General features: G+C 51.4%; 5 protein-coding genes across 16 annotated transcripts in view; 2 read left to right on the plus strand and 3 right to left on the minus strand.

The window, feature by feature from the left end:
* STK19 (serine/threonine kinase 19) overlaps nucleotides 1-2636 on the minus strand; it is a 5948-nt gene extending 3312 nt beyond the window's left edge. For 4 of the 7 annotated variants that reach the window (XR_002777151.1, XM_023523094.1, XM_011379819.2 and 1 more), the window contains exons 1-2: nucleotides 2457-2582; nucleotides 2172-2329 (exon numbers count right to left, since the gene is read on the minus strand). Coding sequence is in view for 6 of the 7 variants with exons in the window: in XM_023523094.1 (XP_023378862.1) it covers nucleotides 2172-2329; nucleotides 2457-2556 (258 nt within the window). In the remaining variant the exon portion in view is untranslated. Of the gene's footprint in view, nucleotides 1-2120; nucleotides 2330-2456 lie in introns of all 7 variants that reach the window. The other 3 variants (XM_023523095.1, XM_023523097.1, XM_023523096.1) reach the window with 3 other exon arrangements.
* Nucleotides 2637-2805: 169 nt separating this feature from the next.
* Nucleotides 2806-5911, plus strand: DXO (decapping exoribonuclease). 3 transcript variants are annotated; one of them, XM_011379818.2, is made up of 8 exons: nucleotides 2806-3042; nucleotides 3295-3656; nucleotides 3836-4071; nucleotides 4160-4379; nucleotides 4508-4643; nucleotides 4781-4875; nucleotides 4960-5046; nucleotides 5723-5911. In XM_011379818.2, coding segments are annotated over exons 2-8 (1131 nt in total). In that variant the 5' UTR covers nucleotides 2806-3042; nucleotides 3295-3300; the 3' UTR covers nucleotides 5724-5911. The 3 variants fall into 3 exon arrangements, with proteins under 3 accessions (XP_011378120.1, XP_011378116.1, XP_011378117.1); XM_011379814.2 differs by lacking the exon at nucleotides 5723-5911 and having other exon boundaries at nucleotides 4960-5167; XM_011379815.2 differs by lacking the exon at nucleotides 5723-5911 and having other exon boundaries at nucleotides 2860-3042; nucleotides 3259-3656; nucleotides 4960-5167.
* SKIV2L (Ski2 like RNA helicase) lies at nucleotides 5233-15506 on the minus strand. Of its 2 annotated transcripts, none has more exons than XM_011379813.2 (28): nucleotides 15113-15506; nucleotides 14932-15035; nucleotides 14204-14313; nucleotides 13992-14109; nucleotides 13786-13900; nucleotides 13606-13680; nucleotides 13264-13317; nucleotides 12984-13174; nucleotides 12694-12822; nucleotides 12333-12478; nucleotides 11808-11954; nucleotides 11591-11675; nucleotides 11311-11417; nucleotides 10871-11017; nucleotides 10697-10793; nucleotides 10311-10523; nucleotides 10118-10228; nucleotides 8580-8810; nucleotides 8075-8212; nucleotides 7783-7920; nucleotides 7537-7641; nucleotides 7050-7197; nucleotides 6834-6960; nucleotides 6512-6722; nucleotides 6201-6311; nucleotides 5906-6124; nucleotides 5576-5716; nucleotides 5233-5481 (listed from the first exon to the last, which is right to left on the minus strand). In XM_011379813.2, exons 1-28 carry the CDS (start codon nucleotides 15132-15134, stop codon nucleotides 5281-5283), a joined length of 3741 nt encoding a protein of 1246 aa, XP_011378115.1. In that variant the 5' UTR covers nucleotides 15135-15506; the 3' UTR covers nucleotides 5233-5280. The 2 variants fall into 2 exon arrangements, with proteins under 2 accessions (XP_011378115.1, XP_023378860.1); XM_023523092.1 differs by having other exon boundaries at nucleotides 5233-5504; nucleotides 15113-15231.
* On the plus strand, nucleotides 15233-21386 carry NELFE (negative elongation factor complex member E). Of its 3 annotated transcripts, none has more exons than XM_011379811.2 (11): nucleotides 15233-15427; nucleotides 15861-15943; nucleotides 17321-17390; nucleotides 17491-17636; nucleotides 18129-18203; nucleotides 18314-18351; nucleotides 18570-18889; nucleotides 19008-19152; nucleotides 19315-19369; nucleotides 19586-19688; nucleotides 21008-21180. In XM_011379811.2, the coding sequence occupies exons 2-11, from the start codon at nucleotides 15869-15871 to the stop codon at nucleotides 21103-21105; spliced, it is 1125 nt and encodes a 374-aa protein (XP_011378113.1). In that variant the 5' UTR covers nucleotides 15233-15427; nucleotides 15861-15868; the 3' UTR covers nucleotides 21106-21180. The 3 variants fall into 3 exon arrangements, with proteins under 3 accessions (XP_011378113.1, XP_011378112.1, XP_011378114.1); XM_011379810.2 differs by lacking the exon at nucleotides 15233-15427 and adding an exon at nucleotides 15434-15575 and having other exon boundaries at nucleotides 21008-21386; XM_011379812.2 differs by lacking the exon at nucleotides 15233-15427 and adding an exon at nucleotides 15593-15736.
* CFB (complement factor B) lies at nucleotides 21325-27547 on the minus strand. Its single transcript, XM_011379809.1, has 18 exons — nucleotides 27277-27547; nucleotides 26954-27187; nucleotides 26332-26517; nucleotides 26036-26209; nucleotides 25708-25809; nucleotides 25468-25604; nucleotides 25025-25163; nucleotides 24555-24686; nucleotides 24141-24242; nucleotides 23901-24038; nucleotides 23306-23403; nucleotides 23047-23164; nucleotides 22662-22815; nucleotides 22480-22556; nucleotides 22167-22279; nucleotides 21943-22075; nucleotides 21813-21862; nucleotides 21325-21532 (listed from the first exon to the last, which is right to left on the minus strand). The coding sequence occupies exons 1-18, from the start codon at nucleotides 27404-27406 to the stop codon at nucleotides 21377-21379; spliced, it is 2373 nt and encodes a 790-aa protein (XP_011378111.1). The 5' UTR covers nucleotides 27407-27547; the 3' UTR covers nucleotides 21325-21376.
* Nucleotides 27548-27757: the final 210 nt, after the last annotated feature.

Raw genomic sequence — 27757 nt, forward strand, 5'->3', positions numbered from 1 at the left:
GAAGGAAGGAAGGAAGGAAGGAAGGAAGGAAGGAAGGAAGGAAGGAAGGAAGGAAGGAAGGAAGAACTCAATGGATGGGTTTAATGGACAACAGCACAGCTAAATAAAAAGCTACTAATCTATAAATCATATCAAAAAAATTAACCAGAACAGTCAAAAAGATTGAAAATGCAAACAAGAGACTAAGTGACTTAAAGGATAAAAAGAGAAGGTCAAATGTATGTTTAATTGGAGTCCCAGTAGGAATGAAGAGATAATAAGGTAGGGGAAATATTTAAAGAGCCAATAACAAATCCACAATCACAAAAGTATATTAATCTAGCTTTCATTAACTCATAGAACAAACAGACAAAATAATAGTGAAGAAATAGAAGACTTCAATAACTCTAGTTAGAAATTAATAACTGAATAATGCATATTCTTTTCAAATATACATAGAATACTTAGCAAAACTGGGCAAATAGCACAAAGCAAGCCTCAAAAAGTTTCAAATGACTGAAATCATATTGTATATGTTCTCTGGCCACAATATCATTTAAAACAAAAATCAGTAACAACAAAGTAATAAGAAAATGTTTAGAAATTAATACATACATTTCTAATCAACCCAATGAATCAAAGGAAAAAAAAAAAGAAAATTAGAAGACACTTTGAAATGAACGATAATGAAAATATATAAACCTCAATACTTAGCAGAAAACTACAGCCTGACATGAATCTATTAAAAAAGAAGAGAAGATTAAAATTAATGGGGGTAAAAAGGTAGAATAAACTCAACGGTAGAGGATAAACAGATTAATAAAATAGAAAACATGCATATGAGGGAGCAACAAAACTAAGTGTTAATTTTTTTTAAAGACTATTAACATTGATAAACCACTGGTGAGACTGACCAAGAAAAAGAGGGGAGAAACCTAGAAAAAGCACAGATAACCAATATAAAGAATGAAAAAAAAAGTTATCACTACAGATTCTACAAACAATGAGATTGCAAACTTTATACTAATAAATTTGAATATTTAGATGAAATTGATGAATTCCTAGAAAAATACAATTTCTTCCATGAGAATGGACAAAATGGGATATTCACAAAACAGAAATCTGTGAAAATTAATGAGTTCCGGGAACCTGTATTTTTGAAGCAGCAGCCCAGGTAATTCTGATACAGGTAGAACTCAGGACATACTCTGAGAAACACTGCCTTAAATGCTGGTATCTCCCAGCACTGGATTTGGCCCTATTACCTTTCACTGTAAATCCAAGGTCCTTAACCTTGGCCCTCAGAGAATCTAGGAAACACCCTCCCCCACCCCAAGTTATATATGTACCTTGTATATATATATGGCATGTATACATTTTTCTAGAAAGAGAGCCATTGCTTTCATTATCTCCCAAAGTTTACAAAAAAGTTAAAAATCATTCTACTCACTCTTTCTACCCGATCTCACCCACATCCACTGAACCACTACTCACATCTCTATAACTTCCAGTTCTATATCACTGGCTCAGAATTCTCTCCAAACCCTCATATCCAATTGTCTACTACACATTTGCCTTTGGATGCTCCACAAGAACCTCCAACTCAACTTGCACAAAATTAAACACATCATTTCTGTCCTCAACAACTCAGCGTGGTCTTATTCTATTCACTCCACCAACCACCTAGCCTGTCATCTGGAAAGTCAGTTATCCTGGATTCCTCCCTCTCTTCCCACTTCTCACATCCCTCACCTAGCTTCTCCTCTCTACTATGCTACCCTAGTTTAGGCCTTCACCAGTTCTCAGCTGCAATATCTTCCTGATTTCCCTGCCTCATCTCACTACCTCCAAGCCACCCAACACACCGTTCTCTCTCCTGTTTAACATGCTCTACCAGCTCAGTGTAAAACGGAAATATTGATGCACAAGGCCTGTTGTAATCTGACATCTTCCTGTATTACCAGCGGTGTTAAGCTCCAACCATGCCCAATGATTCAGTTTCCCCAAAAGCTTCGCTCTTCCACATCCAAAATTTGGCACGCTCCCTACTGCCCTAGGATCTTTTTACAGGGTTTGTAGCACTGCAGTGCCTGGCACAGAAAGAATCTAACGCTTGCTGAACGGCAGAATGGCTGGCGGACCGACTGAGGATTCTGAGTACGGCTTCGGTCGGTGGCACTGGCACCCCTCACCAGCTGCCGGTCAGCCGCGGTCCGGTCGGGCACGAGGCTGTACACCTGGCTCTTGAGTGCGATAGGCGGCAGCGCATCTTCGAACAGGCCTCGCGGGAACAGCCCCACCAGCTCCGTGACTGCTGCGCGCGCCGACCCTGAGTGGGGAGACCTGGTCACTGGGAGGCGAATTGGGGGAGGGAAAGAAACTATTATGGGGGCGCCTTCTCCCAACATCTAAGGTGACGAGAGGAGAGGCCGCTGGGGCTGGAGTCTTGAGCCTCGCCCTGGGGTTGTCATGGTTACCTGCCTCGCCCCTCAGAGGATCTGCCTCTGCATGACCTCGTTCCCGCCACCTCTTCAGTCCCAGCGTCTCCGGGACCAGGCGCTGCCTCTTCCGGCTCATGTCCCGGGATCTTGTGGAGCCCGGGAAGGGGTAGGTATTGAGGAAGAGACCACGAAAACAGAGACTTCCGGCGCGGAGCAGTGACGTCCTCGGAGACCAGTCAGCCAGTGTAAGCTGGACAACGCGATGACGAAGGAGGCCTCCTCTCGTCCTCTCTCGGGCTCTGACTGGAAGGGGCGGCGCCGATGAGGATTCCAGTTCCTCCCGGGCCTGCTGAGGCCCCACGGCCAATGCTGCTTGGCTGCCTCCGGGAGCTCTCACATCACGGACCTCGGGCGGGGTGCCTGGGGCCACGTCGCGTTCAACTTCCAGGTGGAGAGTGCACCCTCATCCCACCGCCCACGAAGGATTTGCCCGCCACTGTCGCTGAATGATTGCATCGCCTGGAGCGGAAAACCACTTTTGCATCCCTCTTCGACTTCTGGTGTACCTGCCCGTGACGTCATAGCTCGACAGAGGTAGAAGTCGAGGTTGGCGTGTTAAGAGGTAACCAGATCCTTGATCTGGGCCCGAACTCTTCCTAACCTCACGGTCTTGGGAAGATCTCAGAGGGGGCTGAGGGTGGAGAGAGGTCAAGGGGAAAGGCCGTGGGTGGAGCTGGCCATGGTTCTGTGCGAGGGGCTGGCGGCCTGCCTGTTTTAAGGCCATAGCCAGGCCATCAGGAGGTTCGCTTAGTTCTGACCTGGAGTCCCCCTTCTCCAGGCCTCCTTTGTAGGACAACTTTCTCCCATCTCTCAGGACCTCATGGAGCCCAGAGGGACCAAGAGAGGAGCTGGGAAGATAGAAGCAGCTGAGCCTCACAACAAACTCCCCCGCCCAGCACCCTCATTACCCACAGACCCTGCCCTCTACTCTGGGTCCTTTCCTTTTTACCGGCGCCCTTCCCAGCTGGGCTGCTTCTCCCTGGATACCCAACGCCAGTACCATGGAGATGCCCGAGCCTTGCGCTACTACAGCCCACCCCCCGCCAACGGTCAGGGCCCCAACTTTGACCTCAGAGATGGATACCCCGATCGATATCAGCCCCGGGACGAGGAGGTCCAAGAGCGCCTGGACCATCTGCTGCGCTGGCTCCTGGAGCACCGAGGCCAGCTGGAGGGGTGAGCAGACCACAGCACATGAGATGGAGAGACCAATACCTTCCCCCCTAAAATTAGGAGAGCCAAAGATAGAGGGCATTCAGTCCTTCAAAGGACTATTCTTTGGGAGCTATTCTTTGGGGGAGCCATCTGAGCTAATGCTTGTGTCAGATCTTCAGCCTCTAACTCCTCCCTCTCAGGGGTCCAGGATGGCTGGCAGGGGCCATAGTGACATGGCGGGGGCACTTGACAAAACTGCTGACAACACCATACGAGCGGCAAGAAGGCTGGCAGCTGGCAGCTTCCCGGTTCCAGGGGACACTGTACCTGAGTGAGGTGGAGACACTGGCTGCTCAGGCTCAGAGGCTTGCCCGGCCACCCCTCCTCCGGGAGCTTATGTACATGGGGTACAAATTCGAGCAGTATATGTGTGCAGGTGAGAGTTGCCCCTGCTCTGTAGCCCCCTTTCCCTCCCCCAGAGACTGAGAGCCTCCACCCCTACTGCTGCTTCTCTCCTTGTGCAGACAAACCTGGAGGCTCCCCAGACCCCTCTGGAGAAGTTAACACCAACATGGCCTTCTGCTCCGTGCTACGCAGCCGCCTGGGAAACCACCCCCTGCTCTTCTCAGGGGAGGTAGACTGCACAGACCCCCAGGCCCCATCCTCACAGCCCCCTACTTGCTATGTGGAGCTCAAGACTTCCAAGGAGATGCACAGCCCTGGCCAATGGAGGAGCTTCTACAGGTTCAGGAGGGAGTTGGGCAGGGCAAGAGCTTAGAACTGACAGCTGGGAAAGGAACTTGGGGTAAGAGGAGGAGACTGGAGGGTAGAGGTGGGGTCCCACTGACACCTTGCCTTTCCTGACATGACAGACACAAGCTCCTGAAATGGTGGGCTCAATCATTCCTCCTGGGGGTCCCAAATGTTGTCGCTGGCTTCCGTAACCCAGAGGGTTTCATCTGTTCTCTCAAGACTTTTCCCACCATGCAGATGTTTGAACACGTCAGGGTAAGGCAATGGAGTCACAGCACCCACCTGTGTCCCCCAAGCAAGACCACAGGTACAGGGTCCAGGGCCGCAGCACGCCTTCCCCTTCTCCCACCCTTGCCCTCACTCATCTCTGCCTCCTCCTCGGCCCTCTCCAGAATGACCGTGATGGCTGGAATCCCTCCGTGTGCATGAACTTCTGTGCTGCCTTCCTTAGCTTTGCCCAGAACACAGTTGTCCAGGATGACCCCAGGTGAGGCATTCAGCTCTACCCCTCCCCTCTGGGCCCAGAAGCTCGGCTTCCAGTCCTCAACTGGTGACTCCATTTTCCCCTCAGGCTCGTCCACCTCTTCTCCTGGGAGCCTGGTAGGCCAGTCACAGTGTCTGTGTATCAAGATGCACCCCATGCCTTCCTGCCCACGTGGTATGTGGATGCCATGACCCAGGACCTCTCATTACCCCCTAAGACACCTTCCCCCAAGGACTGATGCTTCAGAGGGGACTGGTCCTGTCTCCGTGCACAGATAAAGGCATATTTCTAGGTGGTTCTCCCTGCTGTGTCTTTTGAGCTGAGCTGAGTCTTCCCTACCCAGCACAGCACCTCAAGTACTCATAGGTGGTTTGCTCTTTTATTATTACATTTTTACACGAGGGCCATTCACTGTGTGTAGAGGCTAGCTGCAAAGACGATGTCCCTCCGTAGCAGGGTAGCTGCTGTCTCCATTTTAGCACCTAGCACAGGCTCACCTACCAGGCGGGCTGCCCCCCGCAGCGAGCGACACATCTCAGCCAGGCGCTGGATGCAGCGGACCACCAGGCCTTCAGGGGTCCCAGAGAGCCCTGCCAACTCAGAGAAGGGCTATGGGGGAAGCAGGGTGGGGACTGAATTCAATAGGTCTGGGCAGCCTCTCCCCAACCAGCCATCCACAAAACCCCAAACCCCAGTTACTCACCATGCCCCGAGCCCACTCGTACACAACCTCGACCAGCCCAAAATTCAGCTCCCCTACAAATTCTTCCACTGTCTGGTTCAGGCCACAGGCCACCTGGACCTCACCAATCCGCTTGGCCACAGCCCGGACACGTTCTACTCCCTACAGATGGGGAAGGAGAGATTAAGACCTGCCTTCCTGCTCCGGGATGGAGGAGGCTCAGATCAAGGAAGAAGTCATTCCAGCTCTTAGGAGCACTTACAGGACTGGAGAGGTCAATTGGGGAAACTTTGGGGTGGGGACTGAGAATGCTACCCTGCGGCCAGGGTAGAGGAGGAGTGGGTCCCATACCTGTTTGAGAGTGCTTGGGAGCTGCTCCCCAGTGTCCCCAGAGCTCTGGCAGACCAGGCCAGAGAGCAGGGCCGCAATCTCCTCTGGCTGCAGGGCACTCAGAGCATTGTCAAACATGAGTTCAGTGAGGAGCAGTTCATGGCTGCTCATGGCACAAGCCACCCGCCCCGCCAGCTTCACTGTGCCTGCCTCATCTACATAACCCAGGATTCGAAGCACCTAGAAGAAAGATAGTGGGTGTTGGGAGCCGACCATCCTCTCCCTTGCTGGCCCCCCTGCCCCTCACCACTCTCACCTCTACTCGCTGGTGGTACTCGGGGAGCAGCAACAGCGACTGATCTGACAGCAGGAAGCGCAGCCGCTCCATCTCCTTCTGTATCTGCATTCGCTCCCGCAGCTTCAGGTACTGCAGAAAGCCACAGGGAGAGCCACAGGCCAGAGCATGTTAGCCTACCTCTTGCCCTCAAAGGGAAGAGGGAGTTGATTGGGGCGGGGGCGGGGCGGGGGGAAGGCTGAGGACCAGGGCTGAGATGGAGGTGGGCAGCTTACAGGGGACCAGAAAGGAAATGCCCCCTCCAGCTTTGGAGCTAGCATCCAGAGCCCTACCTGGGTAGGAAAACGGGGGCTGTGCACGCACTGGGCCCCCCGGATCAGCTCCTCAAGCTTCCGGGCCCGGAGCTCGCCTTCAACCACTGACACATCCTTGAGCTGCAAGTCATTGACAGGGTCAAGGGTAGGGGGTCCTGCTGGATAGGCCTGAGCCAGACGCAGCAATTCCTGGACAGCAGTGGTCACAGCAGCAATGGGAGGATCCTTCCTGAGGAAGGAGCAGATGAGACTTCTCTTCCACAGGAATCACCCCAGGCACTTCCCTACTCCCCATTACGTGGTCCCTCCCCAGGAAACAGGACTCCCCAGCATCTCTGACTTGAATTTCGGTAGCTGCCTCTTGCTGAAATCCTCCAGGATCTTCTCTCCATTCACCCGGAGCACTTTGGTGGTGATGGCAGCCACGTCTCCTGTCTGGAGCTTGGCCACAGTATGGTCACAAGGCCCTGTGAAAAGGGGAGAGCAGGGTCAGACCTCGCCACGAACCCAGTTCCTACATTGCTGTCAGGAACCTGGCTATCTGCCCCACTCTTACCTTCAGGCAAGAACAGCTTGAATCCTATGAGGTCATCCGGGTAGGGCACATCTGGGGAGGCTGACCCCCTCTCCTGTGGGTCCTCAGACGTGGGTTTATCACACAAAACCAGGGTTGTGAATACTCTGCTCATGGAGTTCGAGGAGACCTAGAGAGGTGGGGAGGTCAAATGGGCCATCCGAGGAGTAGACAGCAAAGGTAGAGATTACATCCCCACCCTCAGGCAGGGATCATGGAGCAACCATGCAGAGCCCACCAATATAGACTGGTAACCAAGTCAAGCAATCAAAGCAGAGTGTGGGGATGGGGGTGGGGATTATGGGGGAGTTCAGAAGATGAGGTGGGCATGAAGTGGTGATGGAAAGGAAAGGAGGGCAAAAGGGGAACATGAAAGCACTTGTGAGCATAACCTGCCCCCATTAAATGGGGGAGACAGAGAGGGCTTGCTCCTCCCTCCCTTTGGGGCCCAAATTCCTCCTGCCCTCACCTGCAAGATCACACCCAGGACATTGTGATGCTCCTGATTCTTCACAACCACCACCCTTCCAGCTGAGAGAGATTTTAGCCCGTTTACAGACTCTAGGACACGGCGCTGAAAAGCGGGGATATGCACAAAGGAGACAGGGAGGGTCACAAGGACACTGGGATTAGGTTCAGAAGCACCCAGAGTGTCGAATTCTCTTCCTTCCCGCCCCCCGACCCACTGCCCCAACACACACACACACTCATGCACCTGGATCAGGCTCCGGGTCTCTGTCAATTCCTCCCCCCAGCGGTAATACTCAAGCAGGTCAACCAGTTGGCCAGTCACGTCAGGCTCCTCCAAGGCCCCCAGCTTCTTGGTCAGTTCAGCCAGAGACTGTTCATGGGCCTGGGCACAAGTGGGAGCAGGTATGAAACGAATCTTCAGGCTCAGTCTGCTACAGCCCCACCTTCACCCCACTAGCCTCTAGATGCCCACCTCTCCAGCCTGGCTTCCCATGTCCAACATCCTGCCCAGTATACTGGTCACCCTAACCCCTCACCTTGCTGTCCTTGCGAGATGGAAACTCAGAGAAGCTCCTCTTCATCATGTCCTCCACCCTGAGGGCATCTACCCGCAGCAGGTTAAGGATCATGGTGTACGTGAGGCGGAACTGCGACTGCAGCTGAGACGGCTTTCCCTAGGCCGAGTGAGAGAAGTCGGTGAGATCAGGGTAGAACTTGCTGCTCCCCAGCCAGCCCTCTGAGGACTGGCTCTACCCCAGCAGAGCTAGTCCCAGCTCCATAACTACGGGACTGTAGACAAACTGCCTGCTCGCCAATTCTGCAAAATAAAGGGCGGAAAATTAAGTAATAGACTCTCAAAAGTCCTATCTAGCTCCACATTCAGTGAAAAGGCTAGAGATGAGATCCAATCTCATCTTTGGATCAGCTTACTCCTACGTTGTCTCCTCCCAAGCAGAAGAAAAAGTAGAAAGGAGAGGGGAAGAGGGTTGGAAGAGAATCCAGTAGGTCCCCAAAGCTGGGACCCTCCTGGCTCCAGCTCACCATCATCATGCGGTGCAGGTCCACCATCTCAGGCACGCGGCCTTTGCAGAGCAGGATGACAGTGCCTGTGGGGTCCAGGCCCCTCCGGCCTGCCCGGCCTGCCATCTGCACATACTCCCCGGGGAGCAGGTCCCGGAAGGTGGAGCCGTCGTGCTTGCGCATGGAGTCAAACACCACTGTTCGGGCTGGCATATTTACACCCATGGCGAAGGTCTCTGTGGCAAACAAGACCTGGGACGGGGAAAGAGAGGATCATCAAGGGGCTACACAGAGACCAGTCTTGACTAAGCACACCTTACCACACCTACGTAGCCAAGGCTAAGTATACACCTGGCTCCATCCAGATGGTTAACTCGCAGAGTCTCATTCAACTCTCCAGACAAGTCTAGAATGGGAACTATAATTTTCCTCAATTTATTTGGCTACCTATTTCTTTCCTTGTACATCCATATTCCACTCCCATCCCCCCGCTGTCAGTCATTCCAACGTTTTTAAAATCCTTGTATGAATACGTTCTTGCACATTGTGCCTTGTTTTTTGGGCACGTAATTTACAATTCACATTAAAGGTAGCTATATAACTCCTGTTTTCTTATTTCTTTCTTCCAAATAGTGTTTCCAGCATCCATCCGTGTTCCTGTGGTTATACCTAATCTTTTGCTTCTAACTGTGGCAGGACACTCTCTGGAGTGCATGCCCTACACTTACCTGCATGTTCTCCCAGTGAAGAACACCTCAGTACCACCAGCAACACCCTGCCACAAGCCTATAGCCAACAAAGGAAGAGCAGGCATATTCCCTCATGGACCAGGGTGAGAACTTCGTTGTGGTTTATACTCAAGAATAGAATTTAGGGTCAAAGAATATGTTATACTTATTTTTGCCTAAAGAGTGTCAGGGTGCACTCCAGAGTGGCCACACCTGCACAAGGTTTCCTATAATCCTATACAAGCATACCTCACTTCATTGCAGTTCGCAAATATTGCATTTTCACCAACATCAAGGCGAGACCCTCCAAGAGCAAAAAGATTATGACTCGCTGAAAGGCTCAGATAGTCAGCATCTTTTAGCAATAAAGTATTCTTGTAGTTAAAGTAGTACTTTGTTTTTAGACATAACGTTATTGCACACTTAATATGTAGTATAGTGTAAACACAACTTTTATATGCACTAGAAAACAAAAAGCTCACATGACTCACTTTATTGCAATATTCCCTTTACTGCAATGGTCTGGAACTGAACCTGCAATATCTCTGAGGTACGCCTATAGTTTCCTACGTCTTTGGCAACACTTGGCATTAGCCAGTTTCCTAAGTTTTACCAGTCTAATAATCGTAAAGTGATATCTCATGAGTATATCAAATTTGCATTTTGCTGATGACGACTTATATGCTTGCTAGCTTTTCTGTTTTCTCTTCTTAATATGACCTGTTCGTATTTTATGCATCCCCACTTTAAGATGAGAAACCTAAAGTTCATGGAGATTAAGTAATTTGCCCAAGGTCCCACAGTGAGTAAGTGGTGGAGCAGCATGTGCACCTTGACCAGGCCGCGGCTGAAGAGCATCTCCACAATCTCCTTGAGGATGGGCAGGATGCCGCTGTGGTGCACACCCAGGCCTCGGTGCAGAAGCTCCGACATGTGCAGGACCTGCAGGGGGCCGAGGCCGGTGGTCAGGGGTGGGGTCACAGAGCACCCCATCCCCAGCAGTCTCCAAGTCTCCCCTCCATACCTGGGGAAGCTGGCGGTCAGAACCACGGAGGCGAGCAAGGCAGCGCTGCAGGAAGATGTGAATCTCACTCTTCTCTGAACTTGTGGTGAGGTCAAGAGAGGTAAGGCCTGAGGCCTGCTCATCACAGCGGCCCCGGGAGAAGGTGAACACCACCACAGGCAGCTGCGCACGGGTACGGAGGAAGGCCAGGAGGGACAGGTACACACCACGGTCCTGTGGAAGGGGGTGCAAAGGGGCAGAGGTTGAGTCCCTGAATCAATGGGGGCCAAAGTAAAGAACTGTCAAGACAGTCACTGCTCAGACCTTAAGTCCAAACCCTGGGAGATGAGGGAAGAAAGGATGGGAAGAAATAGGTGGTGACGGGTACAAAGCCTGCTGGTTCTTACCTGTGCAGGCCCCCCGTGATGTGTGGGCTGTTTGGCCCCAAAGGTCTGGGCATGTTTGCTCATCCTCTCCTTTTTGGCATCCACAGCTGCATAATACCTGGGGTATGTGGAGGGCAGCCATCACAGTCATACCCAGCCAGACCCAGCCCTGAATCTCCCCTATCTCCGGCTTACCCCTTTGTGTGAAAGGTGCCTCGGGAGTCTAGCAACAGGAAGAGCTCACCCTGGGTCTTGGGGCTATTCCCTGTGAAAAGATAATGCTCCAGGGGGACAGGGCGAGCGACGGTGCTGATGACATAGATCTGGCGACGCTTCAGTCGTCTGAGTGAGAAGGAGATGGGAGTGTAGGAAGGAGCAGCTCATGTCTCCACCACCGTCCCCCTTTTGGCCTCACCCAAACTAGGAACCGGATTAGAAGGCTGTCTCCATCATTGTATCTCTCAACATGCAAAGTGGTCTGGGCCCAAGTGGGCCATGTTCCCCACCCTCTACCATTTCTCCTCTCCGCCCATAAGGCCTGATCACTCTCCCTGATATGGCAGTCTCTGCCCCCAACCCCAACCAAGGAATACTATAACCCCCTTCACCCAAGCATCCCAGAACACACGTCTCACCCAATCCAGTCGGCAAATTCAAGGGCATTGGGGACAGTAGCACTCAGAAGGATGATGGAGACATGGTCAGGGAGCATGATGAGCACCTCCTCCCACACGACCCCACGCTGGACACAGAGAAGGAAGACAAGTCACAGGCAGCTCAGAGGGGGCTGCCCTTCTGCTCCTAGGGTTCCGTTTGGGGGCCAAAGAACATAGTAAGATTTTAGGGTGTGTGGAATAGGGAACTGCTGAACTAGCTCCACAGGAAAGAACTGCTGGGGTCAATGATGCTCCTTACCTCAGCATCGTTGATATAGTGAACCTCGTCAAAGATGACCCACTCCAGGTCCCGGATGACATCTGAGCCGCTATACAGCATGGAGCTGGGGGAGAAAAGACCAAAGGCTGACTCCCCAGTGGTTCCTGTCCCCACCCTCAACTTAGCCAACATGCTCTCCAAAGCAGCCTCATCTTCCTAACCAAAAATCCACCCATATTGAGTGCCCATCTCTCACCGAAGGATCTCTGTCGTCATGATAAGGCAGGAGGCCTCCGGATGCAGCTGTACATCGCCAGTGAGCAGCCCCACATCCCCAAATGTGTTTCGGAAGTCTCGGAACTTCTGGTTACTCAGAGCCTTGATAGGCGAAGTGTAGATAGTGCTGGGAAGAGGGCATGAAGTTAGCCAGTCTCCCCCACAGACTTGTGGTCAGCCCCTCCTCTCCCAACCTGAGCCTTCCCAGCAGCATGCTGCTGAGCTCAGGTGCCCCCTTTCTTCACCCAAATTGCCCTCCTCATGACATGACCCCAGAAAAATGTTGTCCCCCAACCCCTTCCTAAACTAAGTGCATGCAGGTCATTCTTCTAACTTCTCTCCCGGTACCTTCTCATTTCTCTGTGGACCCCTGTCTCAGTTTTTCCCGTAAACCCCCCATCTAAAAAATGAAGTTTAGGATTTGAGGAAAAGATGAGGTTTAGAAAGGATGAGGGAGAAAACAGGGATGGCTGGTGAAGGGGAAAGTCGAGGAGAGGACCTGTACCGCGTCATGTGCTTCTGGGCAAGGGCAATGGCATATTCAGCCACAACTGTCTTCCCCGCGGATGTATGAGCCGCCACAAAGACTGAGTCGTGCCGTTCCAAGTGCAGAATGGCCTGTTTCTGGAACACATCAGGCTCAAATGCCCACTGTGGGAGAGAGAAATAGATGGCAGTTGAAGAACAGAGTGGGGGCCTCCCTGCCTCTGGCTCACTGGGCATGCAGGGCAGTAGGGAGAAGGCCTGAGTGAGGCGAAGCTAGTACTGAGGTCCAAGACTGGCCTGGAAGGCTTCTGGTAAGGAGAGGAGACGAGGAAGAGGGCTGGAAGGAAGCAGCGGAGCATGTAAGGACAGGCCCACACTACCTGGAAGGCTGGCTGGGGAATGAGGCGGTAGAAATCACCAACAGGGGAGGTGACATCCACAGGAATGGCCCACTGTTCCTGAGGTGGGGGTTTGGAGAGCTCTGGCAGGGATACAACTGTGGATGCTTCCTGGAAAAGTCGGGGTTAGGTGTGATATACAGCCAGAAAGCTCTCCATTACCACTTCCCACAGAAGATGCTCCAGTCCTTCCCTTAGACCCAACCAAGCCAGACCACCCTCCCAGTGGCAAGACCCCTTCTTTCCTGCCTCCACCGCCCAGAAGCACCAACCTTCAACACTAGATCCTCTAAGCTGCTTGTTCGGGCCAAGGGAGCACTGCAGGGAGAGGCTGAAACACTGTCCTCTCTGGTACCTCCAGGCTGTCCCACTGCCTCCCTCTCAAACTCATCACCCCCACCCAAATCCAGGGGCTCCAGCAGACGGCTGAGACTGAACAACCCAGGAGCTGGAGCTGGGTGATCTGAGGAGCAAGGCAAAAAGGAGACTTGTTCGTTTCCATCTCTGTTCTATGGGAGAAGGGCATCACTCAAAACTCATCTCAAAACTCACCCTTTGGTGCAAAGTCCATGCCTTTCTTGAAGCCAGGTGGAATAGTAAGAAGATCTGGAGGATAAAGACAGAGAGAATGAGGATCGCTACATGCTGTTGTACAAGTTGTATACTTCCTAAACCTAAAAGATATCACTGACAGAATAGACATTATAGCTGGGAACATCTGTTGCAGTAATTTCCCAACAAATGACAGTAAGGGTTATGGAAAGGGTACCTTTTCCTAATTGGCTCAAAGCATGGAAGGGCTAACAGCAGCCCCGTGATAGGCCTGGATCCCTTGTCCTCAGGGCCCAATCTTGGAGGCCTGCCTCCCAAGTGTTCATCCTGGCACTGCCTCACCTTTCTCAAAGTCTATCTCCTCCTCAGCCTCCTCCTGAGTGCTCAAATCTCTCATGGTGGGTTCATCCATTCCACCTGGGGAGAAGTTGGAAAAATAAAGATTCTCAAAGAGTGATAGGGAAACTCTTCCTTGGAGACTGAGGGCTCCCTCCCCTACCATCTCATTTCCACAAGAGTCACCTGGCCAGAAAGGGTACTGTGTTGGATTCCCCCACAGGGACTGGGAGGTGGGTCCTGGCGGCCGGCGAAGAGACAAGGAGGTTGTGGCCGACAGGTCTGTGTTCTCCAGCAGGACCTAAGGCAAAGGATCAGATCCCCACTGAGGCTGAGCTCGCCTCTGATACCCCTCTTTCCAACTCTGCTTCTCGTGGCCGCTGATCTCCTACCTCCTTGTAGCCCAGTATCTGGCCTGTGGTTGGGTGTCTTTGGGCTTGTAGGTCAGAGGGGACTGGGGCCCCCAATATAGCCAGGAGAGACCAAGGATCCATCTTTCTCTGCCATTTTCTGGAGAGAAGGAAGTAATTTTCTGTCTTTCTCTTCTGTCTCAGCTTCCTTCAGGGACCCATCTCCCTGGTCCAGACCCTTCCAGGCCCCTCACCGGTCTGAGTGCTCCACACCATGGAGGGGCAGCCAGGCTGGAGATGACAGAAATGACTGCTCTGCTTCTTGCTGTAGATCTGGGGCACAGGGAGGGAGGCCGTGGGGAAGCTGGAAGAAGGGCAAAATGAGAGAAAGTGACAGATTCATGTTTAGACTAGAAATGGTAGATGTCCTAGACAGACTAGGACAATCAAGGTGAAGCAGTATTTTCCAGAAGTTGTAATGCTTTACAGGACAAACGACCTGCTACTGAATTACCAAAGACGCTAGTTAACAATACAGATTTTGGACTTCAAATTCTTGGGCTGGACTTAAGAATACATATTTCAAAAGAGCTCCCTTACTAATTATGAGGCGCAATGAAATTCGAGAATCACTAGCTTTAGGAAAAAAGGTCCCAGACCTAAAGATGAAGAGTCGGGGGCTCAAAGGCTAGCTAGCATCTCTGCCACCAACAAGTGCTTGGAGACAGAAGGGGACTGCAATGAGAGAAGACACATCTGAAAGAGGAGGTAGGTCTCAGAGCTAAAGTACCCCAGCGCTCCCTCCTCGTCCTTACATGGGCTCTGACCCACAGCAGGTCCACTAGGCTGGAGTCTGTCCTGCACCATTCCAGGCCAGAATGACAGGTGTCCAGAGAGAATAGAGTGAGTCATGCCAGATCCTACTGTAAGAAAGAGGTTTTATGCTGAAGAGGGTCAAAGGTTAGGGTCCAAAATCACTCACGGTGCTCTCTGGAGCCCCAGGCGCATTCAGCACCTCCCAGCGCCCTGTGCATCCCAGCTCCACAGCCCGAAGGGGCAGATCCAGAGGATCTGGGGGAGGTAACGCTGCAGGAGAAAAGTCATAGGTCAGGGATCAAGGGTCGATTCCTGTCTATTCCTTCGTGCCACCCCCTCCCCCTTACCGAGTCGCTCGGTCTCGATCATCTTGGAGCCGCGGTGCGGCCCCAGCCCAGAAATGCAACGAGGAGCCGTGGGAACCCCGCCCCGGAACAGGCGGAAATGGAGGCAACTTCCGGTACACACCCCTTCGGGGGCGTGGACTAGTGCTACTGACGGAGTGCCTTAAACCAGTGGAAGGCCGGGCGGAAGTGACTGCTCCGCGGGACGCCTTGGTTACCGCTTTCTCCGCCCCTTGCTACGTCATCGCTCTGAGCCGGCTATCTGCTGCCGGTGCGGGCGCCGCCCGAAACCGCGGGCCCGGGTTGCCGCCCCCTCAGGTAAGGCCTTCTTCTTCTCACCCTTCGCCCCTTTTCTCCATGCTCCTGATCTCTTCTTCCGTTTTTCGTTGCTCTGAGAGCGCTGTGCGGGTTCCAGTGCCGCCTCTACGGTTTGGACCCCGTGGTTGCCATACAAATCCCAGTGGAGGTAGAGAGGGTCTGGTGCCATCGTCTTGGCGACGGAGGGGGTGTTTCTCCCCGGGCCACGTGGTTCCCCAGGGCGCTGGTGTCCGTGATTCTAAAGAGGAGGGAATGCTGGTTGACCCCGACGAGCGGGGTCTTGGACGGCAGCCTGGTTTAAGCAAAAGGGTAGGGAGAAGCAACACACAGAAGTAGGCAGGCCTGAAGGGGTGGGGTTGGGTATAGTGTTCGGCGTGTGAACTCTGGGCGGTGACAGTGGAGAAAGATGTCTTGGGCCCTGCCCCTGAACCAGGAACCACCATGTTGGTGATACCCCCCGGACTGAGCGAGGAGGAGGAGGCTCTGCAGAAGAAATTCAACAAACTGAAGAAAAAGGTGAGGGAGTGTTTGTGGGCATGGCCCGACCTTTGACAGACTCTACACTACGAGACCACCTGGGGTGAGTGTGAGGGGATGGAGGGTTCTTTTGACTCATACCTTGAGAGTATCACCTTGCAGTGTAGCTTCAGAGGTGGGCTTTTCTCAAGTCTTGTGTACCCTCTCTCTTTTCTATTCAGTCTGCCATGGAGTTGTTTTCCTTTCCCATGGCTTTTAGTACCGCCTTAAAGCTGGTGATCCCCAAGTTTGGTTTTTCCAGTTCTGTCTGTCGTCTTACTGATAACCTTTAGATATCCAAAATTAAAACTATCATCTTCCTATTTATACTAATAAACCTAGTTTCTATTCTTGATCTCCCAAATACGGACTGATCACATTCAGTTCTCTCATGTGTTTGGAATCACAATCTCATCTCTGACTTCTTCATTTGCATAGCCAAACATTTGCCAAGGCTTCTTCATTCTTCCTTGAGAGTAATTTTTCCAGTTTATTTTTTCCTGTGTATTCCATAGATTAGGTCTTTGCTGACTCTCACATAGACTGTTGTAATGGTCTTTCAACAAGTTTCAGAGTGTTTTTTTTTTAACAGATTTCTTCACTCCTATTAAAACAATCCATTGAAAACACAAGACTGTTCTTTTTCTCGAAACCCTTAACTGGTTTAACATTGTCTAGGGAACAAAGCCTGAAGTTCACATCTCTTTCTAGTAAAATAGAACTATTCACTAATCCCAAAACATGCATTCCCAAAGCTTTCTTATCTCGTATTTTTTCCCCCTGTTTTCTTTGTCTCAAATACCTTTTTTTTCACCATCTCTGTTGTGCAGAGTCTACCCAGGGTCCAGTGTAATAGCCATTTGGCATCAGAAAATCTTACTTGTTCTCAGCTGCAAGCAGTCTGCACCTCTTATAATCATTCTTGACTATTCAGTCCAGTCATTTTACTTCTCAGATTGTGTTTCATACTTTTGCATATCCCCGTTACAAAGTAATGAATGGTATGTTCTTGTTAAATATACAAGGGATAGATGGCTGAAGCCCCCAGAAAGGCACATAGGCTTATACTTAGTTGTAGCATATAACCTGTGGCTGTGGTCCATGATTGAATTCCTTGTCTTCAACTTCAAAAACGTGATACTCTGGAAAGTCTTTGGATACCGTGGTTTGGATAGCTTAGGTATCACTGGCACTGTAGATGATCTGGGGGACCATATGTAAGAGGCAGGCTGCCTCAATGAACCACTCCAGGAGCACCATTTGTATTGTTTTCTCTGAGAAAGGTGTCCCCTGGAGTGATGCGCCCAGAGACCTTGGGAAAGGACCTGGTCAAGGACTGGCCCTCACCAACTCCTCTCTTCTCATTCTTGTTCCCAGAAAAAGGCATTGTTAGCTCTGAAGAAGCAAAGTAGCAGCAGCACAGCCAGCCAAGGCGGTGTCAAACGCTGTAAGTCACGGGAAATGGGGATAGATTGGAAATAAGACGCACGGGGCTGACCTCTCTCACAGCCTGGACAACGTGATGCTTCTTTCTCTCACCACTCCAGCACTGTCAGAGCAGCCTGTGGTGGACACAGCCACAGCAACAGAGCAGGCAAAGCAGCTAGTGAAGTCAGGAGCCATCAGTGCCATCAAGGCCGAGACCAAGAACTCGGGCTTCAAACGTTCTCGAACCCTAGAGGGGAAGTTAAAGGTAAGCACAAGCAGAAAGATTGTTCAGGGGACCCTTGACTTCAGAGGGCATCCCTCCAAGTTGGAATAGAGGTAGGTTTAGGGAAAAAGTAATGCCTATTTAATCGTGGGCAAATTTCTCTATCATTGAGCTTTAGATTGCTTTTCTGAAAAATTAAGAAAATGGTTGACTCCTAAATTTTCTATTTTACACGTTCTTTATGGCTCTAGCCCATGTATTAGAGCTCTTGGACTGTATTTTCTAAAGGATTGAGCAGGCTGAAATGTCATCAGGTTGAAGAACTGTTTAGATTAACTAAATACTGTAAGGGTGTATTAAGATCATTTACTTAAAAATAGCATATAATCAGATAAGAAAAGTACAAAGGAATTAAAAGAAAAAAAGATAGGTCAGAGGAAGCTGAGATGAGGGTGACAGGAGAGGAATCCCTCTGTCCCATTGTCAGGCAGCCTCCTACTCCCACATTGAGGTAGGTCTCTACAATCTTCTTAGGATCCTGAGAAAGGGCCAGTCCCCACTTTCCAGCCATTCCAGAGGAGCATATCTGCAGATGATGATCTACAAGAGGTAATGGTTCCCATTTCTCTGTCCCTAAGGGCCTGGGGATTGAGGAAAATGAGAGACCCATATGCTAGCAACTAGGAATCATCTTAACTGAAACTTGGTCTCTTTTTCAGTCGTCCAGACGTCCCCAAAGGAAATCTCTGTATGAGAGGTTAGCAAGTTAGAGATAGGACTGGGTGCCGGTAGGTGGTGGTGGTGGTGGTGGTGGTGGTGGTGGTGGAGGAGAAGGGTGATTGCATGGGTCCTTGAGCGGTCTGGGCTGAAGTGGAAGGAGCTGGGGCTGCAGAGGGAGAGAGTGTTGAGTCTCCACAGGGTCTGGAAAGACAAGGTAAAGGCCCCCTTCGATTCTCACTGTCTTCCTCCCCCTAGCTTTGTGTCTTCCAGTGATCGGCTTCGGGAACTGGGGCCAGATGGGGATGAGGCAGAGGGCCCCGGGGCTGGCGATGTCCCCCCTCGAAGCTTCGACTGGGGCTATGAAGAACGTGGTGGTGCCCGCTCCTCAGTCTCCCCTCCCAGAAGCCGCAGCCGGGACCGCAGTCGTGAACGGAACCGGGACAGAGACCGAGATCGGGAACGGGATCGAGACCGAGATCGGGAACGGGATCGAGACAGAGATCGAGACCGGGAGCGGGATAGAGACCGTGATCGGGAGCGGGACCGGGATCGAGACCGAGAGGGCCCTTTCCGTAGTGAGTTAGCTTGGCTGGTGGGGAAAGTGACCTAAGATAGGAAAGATTTAGAAGGCTCCAACTAAAGTGGACTCTTAAAGTAGAGGTTGAGACAGGCTCCATCTTGTGATCCCCACAGGGTCGGATTCATTCCCTGAACGCCGGGCCCCTCGGAAGGGGAATACTCTCTATGTGTATGGAGAAGACATGACACCTACCCTCCTCCGTGGGGCCTTCTCTCCATTTGGAAACATCATTGATCTCTCCATGGACCCACCCAGAAAGTAAGGATTACATTGGAGCAAAATGATAAGTCCTGGGAAGACCTGGGTGTGAGGCCTCGGGGAAGAAGCCAACCTGTCTCCAGGGGCCTATGAGCACTGGGTTTGGTTGGGTCCAGAACATCCCATAAATGCTCTGCTGACCCTGTTTTTTTTTCATCCCAGCTGTGCCTTCGTCACCTATGAAAAGATGGAGTCAGCAGATCAGGCTGTTGCTGAGGTTGGGACTTCCCATATCTGTTCTTCCTATCCCTCCTGCCATCCTCATGTTTTCTCTTTAAAATCCTGGGAACCAGGAGGAAATCATTTCCTCGACAGAAAGCCTCTCCCTAATTACACAGAAAACATTATATTCTCAGCAACTCACGGAAAGCCTCCTTTGGTTTGTCTGTAATGTTTCCTCCCATCCTCTACCCTCTCCCCTCTTCTGCCCCAGCTCAACGGGACCCAGGTGGAGTCCGTGCAGCTCAAAGTCAGCATTGCGCGCAAACAGCCCATGCTGGATGCCGCCACTGGCAAGTCTGTCTGGGGCTCCCTTGGTAAGAATGAAATTCTTCCTCCCTCATCTTGTCCCCCACCTCACACCCATTCTTTTTGTCCCCCTGCATGTCCCTGAGTTCCCAAAAGATGATAGAGGTCTGGATTTGTGTGGAGGCTGTGGGAATGGAAAGGAGAATGGTCAGGCTTTCTTGTCAGTTGGAAGCAAAAGAAATAGGAGAGAAAAAAGATTGAGAAAAAGTTCTAATAACTGGAACAGGGATGAAAGTGGAAGTGTATGAGGTTTGTGAGAAATATGAGCATCTCGTGGCCTTGTTCACTTTGAGATGTAGTGTAATTGGTTTTATGAAATAAGCATTTGTAATAGGGATTGGGAACTCAGGTGTGACACGAGAAATGAAAAATACAGATTAGTCATCTGTATCACGGTGGTTGCAAAATGATAGTATCACCAAGGGAAGCCGAATTTGGAGAAAAAATGACCCAAGACTGGATTTGAGGAATATTCAGGGAATATAATAGGAAGCAGAGCTGTGTTCCTCCTCCCCCACACATCCCAGCTCTCCTGACATGTTAGGTTGAAGTTGATGCAGCAAAAGAGAAAGCAGGAGGGGTCAGATGGCTGGGAGCAGCACCAGAGGGGCCTGGGCCTTTGAAGCTGAGGGACAGCAACTTTGAGAAGGAGGGCATGATAAGCTGTGTCAGGGTACAAAGATCCCAGAGAGTGGGAGCTGGTGTTAAGGGATTCACTCTAGCCCCAGAGTGGCAGAGATGGAATTCTTGGAGATGAGGTACAGAGAGGGACACACTGGGGATAGAGAGGAAAGGGAAAAGAAAGCTCAAGACTCAAGGGAGGCTGCTCAGGGCCGAAGCTACCCCTGAAAGGAGTTCTCCTGATGACGCAAGTAGCATTTCTCAGTGTGAATAATCCGCTTTATCTGAAATAGATTTTTCTGGCAAAGGAGTGGGCAGAATAAGGGATTCAGAGCACAAGTGGCCTTCCAGGTGAAGGACTCAGAAAAGATCAGCATGTCAACAAAGAGCTACAGAGGTTTTCTAATTTTTAATTTTTCACGTACTGACTAAAAGTAGTAGGTTAGCACCATTCACATGTCTGAACAATAACAAAACATTCATTATCCGCATTTGCCAAGATAACAGCAAACCGCTCCTTGCAGTGGTGATGGTTTGGCAGCCTCTGGCCTAAGGGGGCTAAAGGGAGACAGACCATCCCAGCCACCAGAGGGCAGCAAAAAAATTGGACTCTCAAGAGCCAGAAGCTGGGAGTGAGGTAGACTCGGCCTGGGGTCTCACCAGTGTTCTCCTTCGGGTCTTAACTAATTCTGTCTTCCCTCCGTAGCCGTCCAGAACAGCCCTAAGGGTTGCCACCGGGACAAGAGGACCCAGATTGTCTACAGTGATGACGTCTACAAGGAAAACCTTGTGGATGGTTTTTAGGGAGTGGAGCTGGATTTCATGTGCCTCATCTGCCCCAACGGTGGTCTCAGTAAAACACTGAGGTGGAAGCTCACACATCTCCCTCAGCCTCTGGTTTTTCAGCATTTGGGATTGGGATTGAGCCTTTAAAAACGGCTATTAGATTTTATCTCATTTGTAACAACATGGCCAGTGCACATTCCCCACTCCATTACCCCAAAAGGATCTTGAACACAGGTATTGTTGCAGCTGTTTTAATTTGATTTCATGCCCCTTTCCAGCAGTAAACCCCTTATAGAAAATCCAGGTTCTCATCTTGGAGTTTCTCCTTGAGCCAGGGCAGTACTTGGAAGAGGTTGATATGAAAGTCTCGGGCATGAGCAGGTACCTGTTGCCGCCGCCCGTGGTCTTTGCAGACATCCACTACACCCCAGCTGATCACACCAACCTGGAGAAGGGGAGTGGGTGCCATGGATCATTTGGTAGAATTCCTTCCCAGGAAACACAACTACTTCCAGTCGTATTTGCAGTGACCTAGAAGAATTAGGCTAGAGACACAGCTCAGTCCTGGCCAGACACGTGGTCCTGAACCAGTCAATTCAAGGAATAGTCCCAAGGTGAGGCAGGTTCTTCCCTCCCCTTTTGAGCCACATGCATTGAGCTTTCCTGTTTTCAGCCCGCTGCTGACCACTTGGCATCTACTCACAGATGAGAGAGCGGAAACTCACTTGAATAAAGCGACTCCTCTTGTGAATAATCAGAGGGCCACCAGAATCGCCTACAGGGAAGGAGAGGCTGATGGGTAAAAGGCTTTTGGGCCTTAAGAACTTGTAGCACAACCAAAGAGCCTTCTCTCACCTCTGCAGGTGTTGGGGTCAGCATAGGGAGTCACCCCTCCAGTGCAAAGAAACCTGGGGGTGACCACCTCGGAGATGTCCTTGACTTGCTCGTAGCCTGGAGCCTTTTGAGCATCTCTCTCACATCCAGCTTTCTGTAGGTGATGTAAGAAGCATGGAGGAGAAAGGTGATGCTTAGGAAGAATCGGGGCTTAGAGGACCACTTTAGGATCCTACATTCCTTACCTTATCCCCATTCTTGATGTAGACCTCCTTCCGAGCCAGCATCTTCTTCCTGTCCTTGGTTAACTCAGATACAAACAGAGCTTTGATATCCTTTGCAGGGAGCAGCTCTTCCACTGGACAAACGGACAGCTTGGGTCATTTCAGCATTCTCCCTTTCCCCATCTCTCCATTGTTGTCAGTCAGCAAATATTCCTCAACCCCTCCCTTCCTATGAGCTAGATTCCTGACTGGGCATCATCTTTTGCAGCTCCCTCTCATGCCCTAGTTGTCTTGCAATCTCACCCTAGTACTCCGCTGCCTGAATATGTCTTACTCTGTCGCTGGCAAGTGGTTGATCGTGGAAGCCTCAAAGCTTGATTTGTTCCCTCAGTGCAGGGGAGACAGATGGGTCTGTTAAGGAGAGATGGGGAAACTCAGAGATGGCAAACTCTGGATCTACCCCAATCCTTCAACCCTACCTTTCCCAGCCTTTTCTCAGGGAGCCAGATATCTCACCTGACAGTCTCGCTATATGTCAGTTTTTTCTTGAGCTTGATGAGGGCCACATCATAGTCATAAAATTCAGGAATTCCTTTTTCTTTTTTCCCATTGATGTTGTACTTGGGGTGAAATAGGACTTCTTCTATCTCCAATTCCTGCTTCATCCCTCCTGAGGTAGGAAGTAAGTGGATACCTCTGGACCACCCACTTCTCTGTGGGCAGTTTCCTACTTCTGGCTCCATGTCATCCCTAACTCTAAGTCTTCCCCATCCTTAACTGGTCCGGGGTGCAGAAGAGGGGGCTATGTTGAGGAAGGGTAGACTGGGCTCTTGAGCAAGTGGGTAGTGTTCTGCGGAGGACAAGGCTGGAGCTCCGAATTGATTTGTTACATCATCCTTACCCATGCTGACCTTGATTGAGTGTTTCTGGTCATCCACCGTGAAACAGTGTGCTGCTGTCAGCACAAAGTACTCAGACACCACAGCCCCCATGCAGTTCTCATGTCCCTTCGAAGGGCGCTGGGAACAGAACAGCAGAGGGAGGAAGCTCAACTCTTACAAACACCACAATCTAATATGGGCATTTTGCCCTTTTTCTAACCCCCATTTTACCCTGACCTCACCTCCCACAAGTCCCTACCACCAGAATGTTGTGCTTACAGTGACTGAGATCTTGACCTGCCATGGTTGCTTGTGATAATCAGAACCGTCCCTGTGCTCCCAAACCATGCCACAGAGACCCAGCGTCCGGGTTTCATCTGGCAAGAAAGGAGAATGTGCTGAAAGCTGGGACACTTCCAGATGGCAGGGGCTTTGGGGGAGGGACACCTACATGTCCACGGAAAGCCAAGGCCCATAAGGAGAAAAGGGCAGGGAGGGGCATTTGGTTCCTTAGGCCAAGGGCAAGGAATCACTGGTTCAGTGAAAAATTTGAGACTAAGATCGGAGACCTGGATGACTTCAGGCCCAACTCTTGTTAGCTTGCTGTCCCTTGACTGTATTGGCCTCAATTTCCACATCTGTAAAACACGGGACTTGAGAAAGAGCTCGAATGTCATTTGGAGCTCTGTGATTCTAAGATCAGAAAGTGGACACTGCCAGGAAGCAAGAATGGCACTAAGGTAGAGAGGAAGAATGAGAAAGGCCTTCCAGACTGCCAGGGCTTTAGGAAGATAGAAAGGATGAGTGGATTTGGGGGAGGCCTAGGGAGAGCTAAGTTTCCTGACCATCTTGTACCCTTCTGATATCTTCCTACCAAGCATTTGGAAGAAAACATTCTCCAGGTTTTCCATGTCCTTGACTTTGAACACATGGTTCTCTTGATCTTTCTTGGAAGCCAAAGCATTGATGTTCTCTTGGTTCACAAGAGGCCCAACCCCAAACACATAGACGTCTGAGGAAAAAAAAGGGAGAGTGAGGATACAGACTCGGGGGTGGGTAGGGGGAGGCAAGGGCTAAGAAAGCAGGATACTGGGTTCTGGGCAATAAGACTCACCCAGATAATCTTCCCTTGGGTTTTTGCGATCTCTACCAATGTCCAGCAAGGCCCGGATATCATGAATGACAGGGACTGGGTCCCCGCCCATGTTGTGCAAGCCTGCAGAAGAGACAAGGACCTTGAGGGTGGGAGTCAAGGAAGGAAGAGGGTCAAGGAACATAAATTGGCTGGAAGTAGTGATATGCTTGGCTGGGTAAGCAGGTCGGGGAGGGAATGGAAGTGACAGATCACAGAGAGCTTTAAGGAAAAGTGTCCCTCCTTGTAAAGTGTCACAGGAAAGATCAACATGGTTGGGACCTCAAGCATGCTTGCTGCTCAGAGGCCCAACCGGGAATCTAGTGTCACGTGGACTTAAGGGCCACACACTGGTATGAAGCGTGGGGAGTCAGGTAGGAGAAAGGGCCCTCTGACCATCAGTCATGAGAATGATGACATGGCGGGTACGGTTCCAGCCTTCAGGGCGGGTGTTCCCTTCCCAGCCCATCATGCTGTACACTGCCTGGAGGGCCTTCTTGGTGTTAGTCCCTGTCTTCAACTTGTGATCTGTGGAAAGGGAAGAGATTGTCACCTCGCCTAGTCTTCCAAGCCATCCTCGAACTCAAGGGGCCTATCAGCAACTGAGATCCCACATCTCTCAACTTTTTTAGTTATTCTTACCCTCACCGACTTCCCTTTGACCACAAAGTGACCCTCTCAACCCCTAACAGGTTTCCACTAACCTCCATTCCCCAGTGACCCTGCTGTCTATCCAAAGACTACAAAGTGGCCCTCCCTGCCCCCCTACATGGTCTCACACAACACCCCTGGACCTTCTGACCTCTCTGACCCCAAAGTGAACCTCCCACTATTCCCTCCCACCATTTGCTTTTCTGACTCCTGACCTTCATAGCTGATTTTGTTGAGCTTCTCTGTGACCCAGTCTGCATTGCTGCTCTCTGCATCAGACACTCTGATCAAAATGTTGGTGTCTGTGGCATATGTCACTAGACCATATTTTGGCTTCACCCCATAACTTGCCACCTGAGAGGAGCAAAGAGTCATGGCATTGCAAGTAGAATACTATAGTTGGGAGAATTCAGCAGCTTTGCTGGGATAAGAGAGGTCATGGTAAGGCACTCAAGGGCTGACAGGTCACCTGAGGTTTGTAGGGGAGTCTGGGTTAAAGGTCAAGAAACTGCTTCAAGTAAAGGAGGAGGATAGCTTAGGACCTAGAGATTTTCTGGAACCCTATAGCTCAGAGAGGCTGGGAACACCAAGAAGCTAGTCCTGGCAAGGCAGTGAGGGCCATTCAGGGTCCCCCACATTCAGAGGGAGGAAGCTCCACCTTCTCAATGAAGTCTCTGAGACAATTCTTGGCCCCTGTAAAGTTGTGCGCCCCAACGCTGTCTGATCCATCCAGCACCAGGTATATGTTCATGGAGCCCGAGGGGTCCAGGACGATCTTCCTCTTCTGTTGCTCCCCTGGGTGCCACCAGAAACACTCAGGCTCCAGCATGCATGGTTCTCCTGCCCCTTCTCCATCCTCCTCCAATTCCCTACCCCACCTCCCACTCTGCCTTCAAACCTGGGCTGTGCCCATCTTCAGCATCGACTCCTTCTATAGTCTCTGTCAGGGAAGACAGGAAGGCTTCGGCCACCTCTTCAGGGGTATCGTACATAAAGGAGTCTGGGAGAGGTCAGAGATCAGGTCATATGTCTGGGAAGGTCAGGGACACAGTGACCGGAGAGAGGAGATGGTGAGTTTCTGGGGTGAGAGGGGCTCAGAAGTGAGGAAATTCTACAGGGAGGTTTAGAAGTGGAAGGAACTGGGTCAGGAAAGGGGGAGAAGACAGTTGTGGGGATATGAGGCTAGAAGAGCAGGATCTGACCAGAGGGCATGGGTCAAGGGTCACCTTGGCAAGAAGGCTCCGTTCCACTCCAAGAGCCACCTTCCTGGCATGTTCGCCGCTGGGAGCCACGCAGGGTGAGCCCCCGGCTGCAGTAGTAGGTGACACTGTCTTCAAGTCGGTATTGGTTGCCCACCTTCCTTGTGCCAATGGGGATGCCTGGGTTGGGGCAGTACCCCGCTGCAGAGGCATGAGACATGGAGGTGAGAGCCAAAGTCGGAGGTCCAGAGGGCAAAGTAGAGCACAGGCTGCAGCACGGTCAGGGAGAGGCTACCATGATGGGGGGAGGCGATGCTTCTCACCTCCATTGTCGCAGATGGCCGTTTGCCCATCCCACCGACCAGTCACTTGACAGGTGCGATTGACAGAGCCCCGGAGTGTGTAACCATCATAGCAGTGGAAAGAGATCTCATCACTCAGATTGTAGTAGGGGGCCCGGGGCCAGTACTCCCCATTCTCAAAGTCCTGTGGTCTTGGGCAGTGGATTGCTTTGGGGGAGAGGGACAAGTACAAGTTACTGAGAGGGAAGGGCTGCACTTTAGGGTATCCCTCCTGGTCTCAGGGTCCCTGTCACTGAGGAACAGTGCCTTCTTAGTCCCACAGCAGCAGCGTCTACCTTTCAGCCCCTGGAGGGTCCCTCAACCCATGGAGAGTCTCACTGCTCCTCCCTCCCCATTCCTGGATCTTCTGTTAACTGCCAAGGCTGCCTGGTACTGGGTAAATACTTAGTAAAGATTAGCTCTCCTTCCTCCTTCCTCCTCCCTCCTTCCCACCTCCAACTCCAAACAGCTCCTACACTTGCTCAACCCAACTTGTCAGCCTACCTACAGTCTCAAAACACTCTAATCTCATCCTAGTCTGGATCTCGGTCGCCACCTGCTCCAACCCTCTGCTGGCCCATGCCCACCCTCATTGTCCTCCAACCTCTGCATTCTGCCTTCTTGACAATCTTTTGGTCCTTGGTCTGCAGGGTGCTCCAGGACCCTGTGGATCTGCAGATACGAGCCTGCACAGGGTATGGGTAGAAGCCAGAGGGACACACATACTCCAGTGCCTGGCCCTCCTTGAGGAGCCGGAAGGAGCCACCTTTAATCTCTACTCCCTCTAGAGAGCAAAATCCTTGGGGCCTGGCTTCCGGCAATGGTGTCGTGCTCCCACCTAAAGAGACAGGCTGATAAAGCGGGGCCTGACAAGGCCAAGGAAGGATGCTGGGGGCAGAAGGAGGAGGGGTGGTGACCCTGGCTTACCTCTAGACAAGAGGCCCAGGACCAAGGGTACCAGACAAAGTCGGAGGCTGAGATTGCGCCCCAAGGAGACAGAAGGCAGGAGAGAAGCTGAGGCTGAAGGCGGGATGGCCTTCTGCGGCTTGTGCTGCATGTCTGCTTGACTCAGTGTCTAAGCTGAAATTCCAGACCTGAGCCTGGTTGCACTCCCTTCCCCTGCCCCCCACAACCTCCAACCTTTTATGCAATCTGTGTGCTGGCACCTGCAGCTCAACCCGCCCGCCCTATCCACATCACTTTCCGGAATGTCCAAGGGGGGCGGGGGGGGGGCGGCACTGAGCTGCCAGTCAAGGAAACAAGGAAATAGAAACTACACAAGCTCCACCCTTTGCTGCCCAAGGTCCAGGACTCTTCATTTCAGCACCTCCTCTCTACCCCAGTTCCTCCCCAACAAGCCCAGACCGCCCCCTTATGGACCAGAAATAAGACCCCAGCTCAGTCCCCT

Source organism: Pteropus vampyrus, unplaced genomic scaffold (genome assembly GCF_000151845.1).
Source record: "Pteropus vampyrus isolate Shadow unplaced genomic scaffold, Pvam_2.0 Scaffold378, whole genome shotgun sequence".
Classification (NCBI taxonomy): Eukaryota; Metazoa; Chordata; class Mammalia; order Chiroptera; family Pteropodidae; genus Pteropus; species Pteropus vampyrus.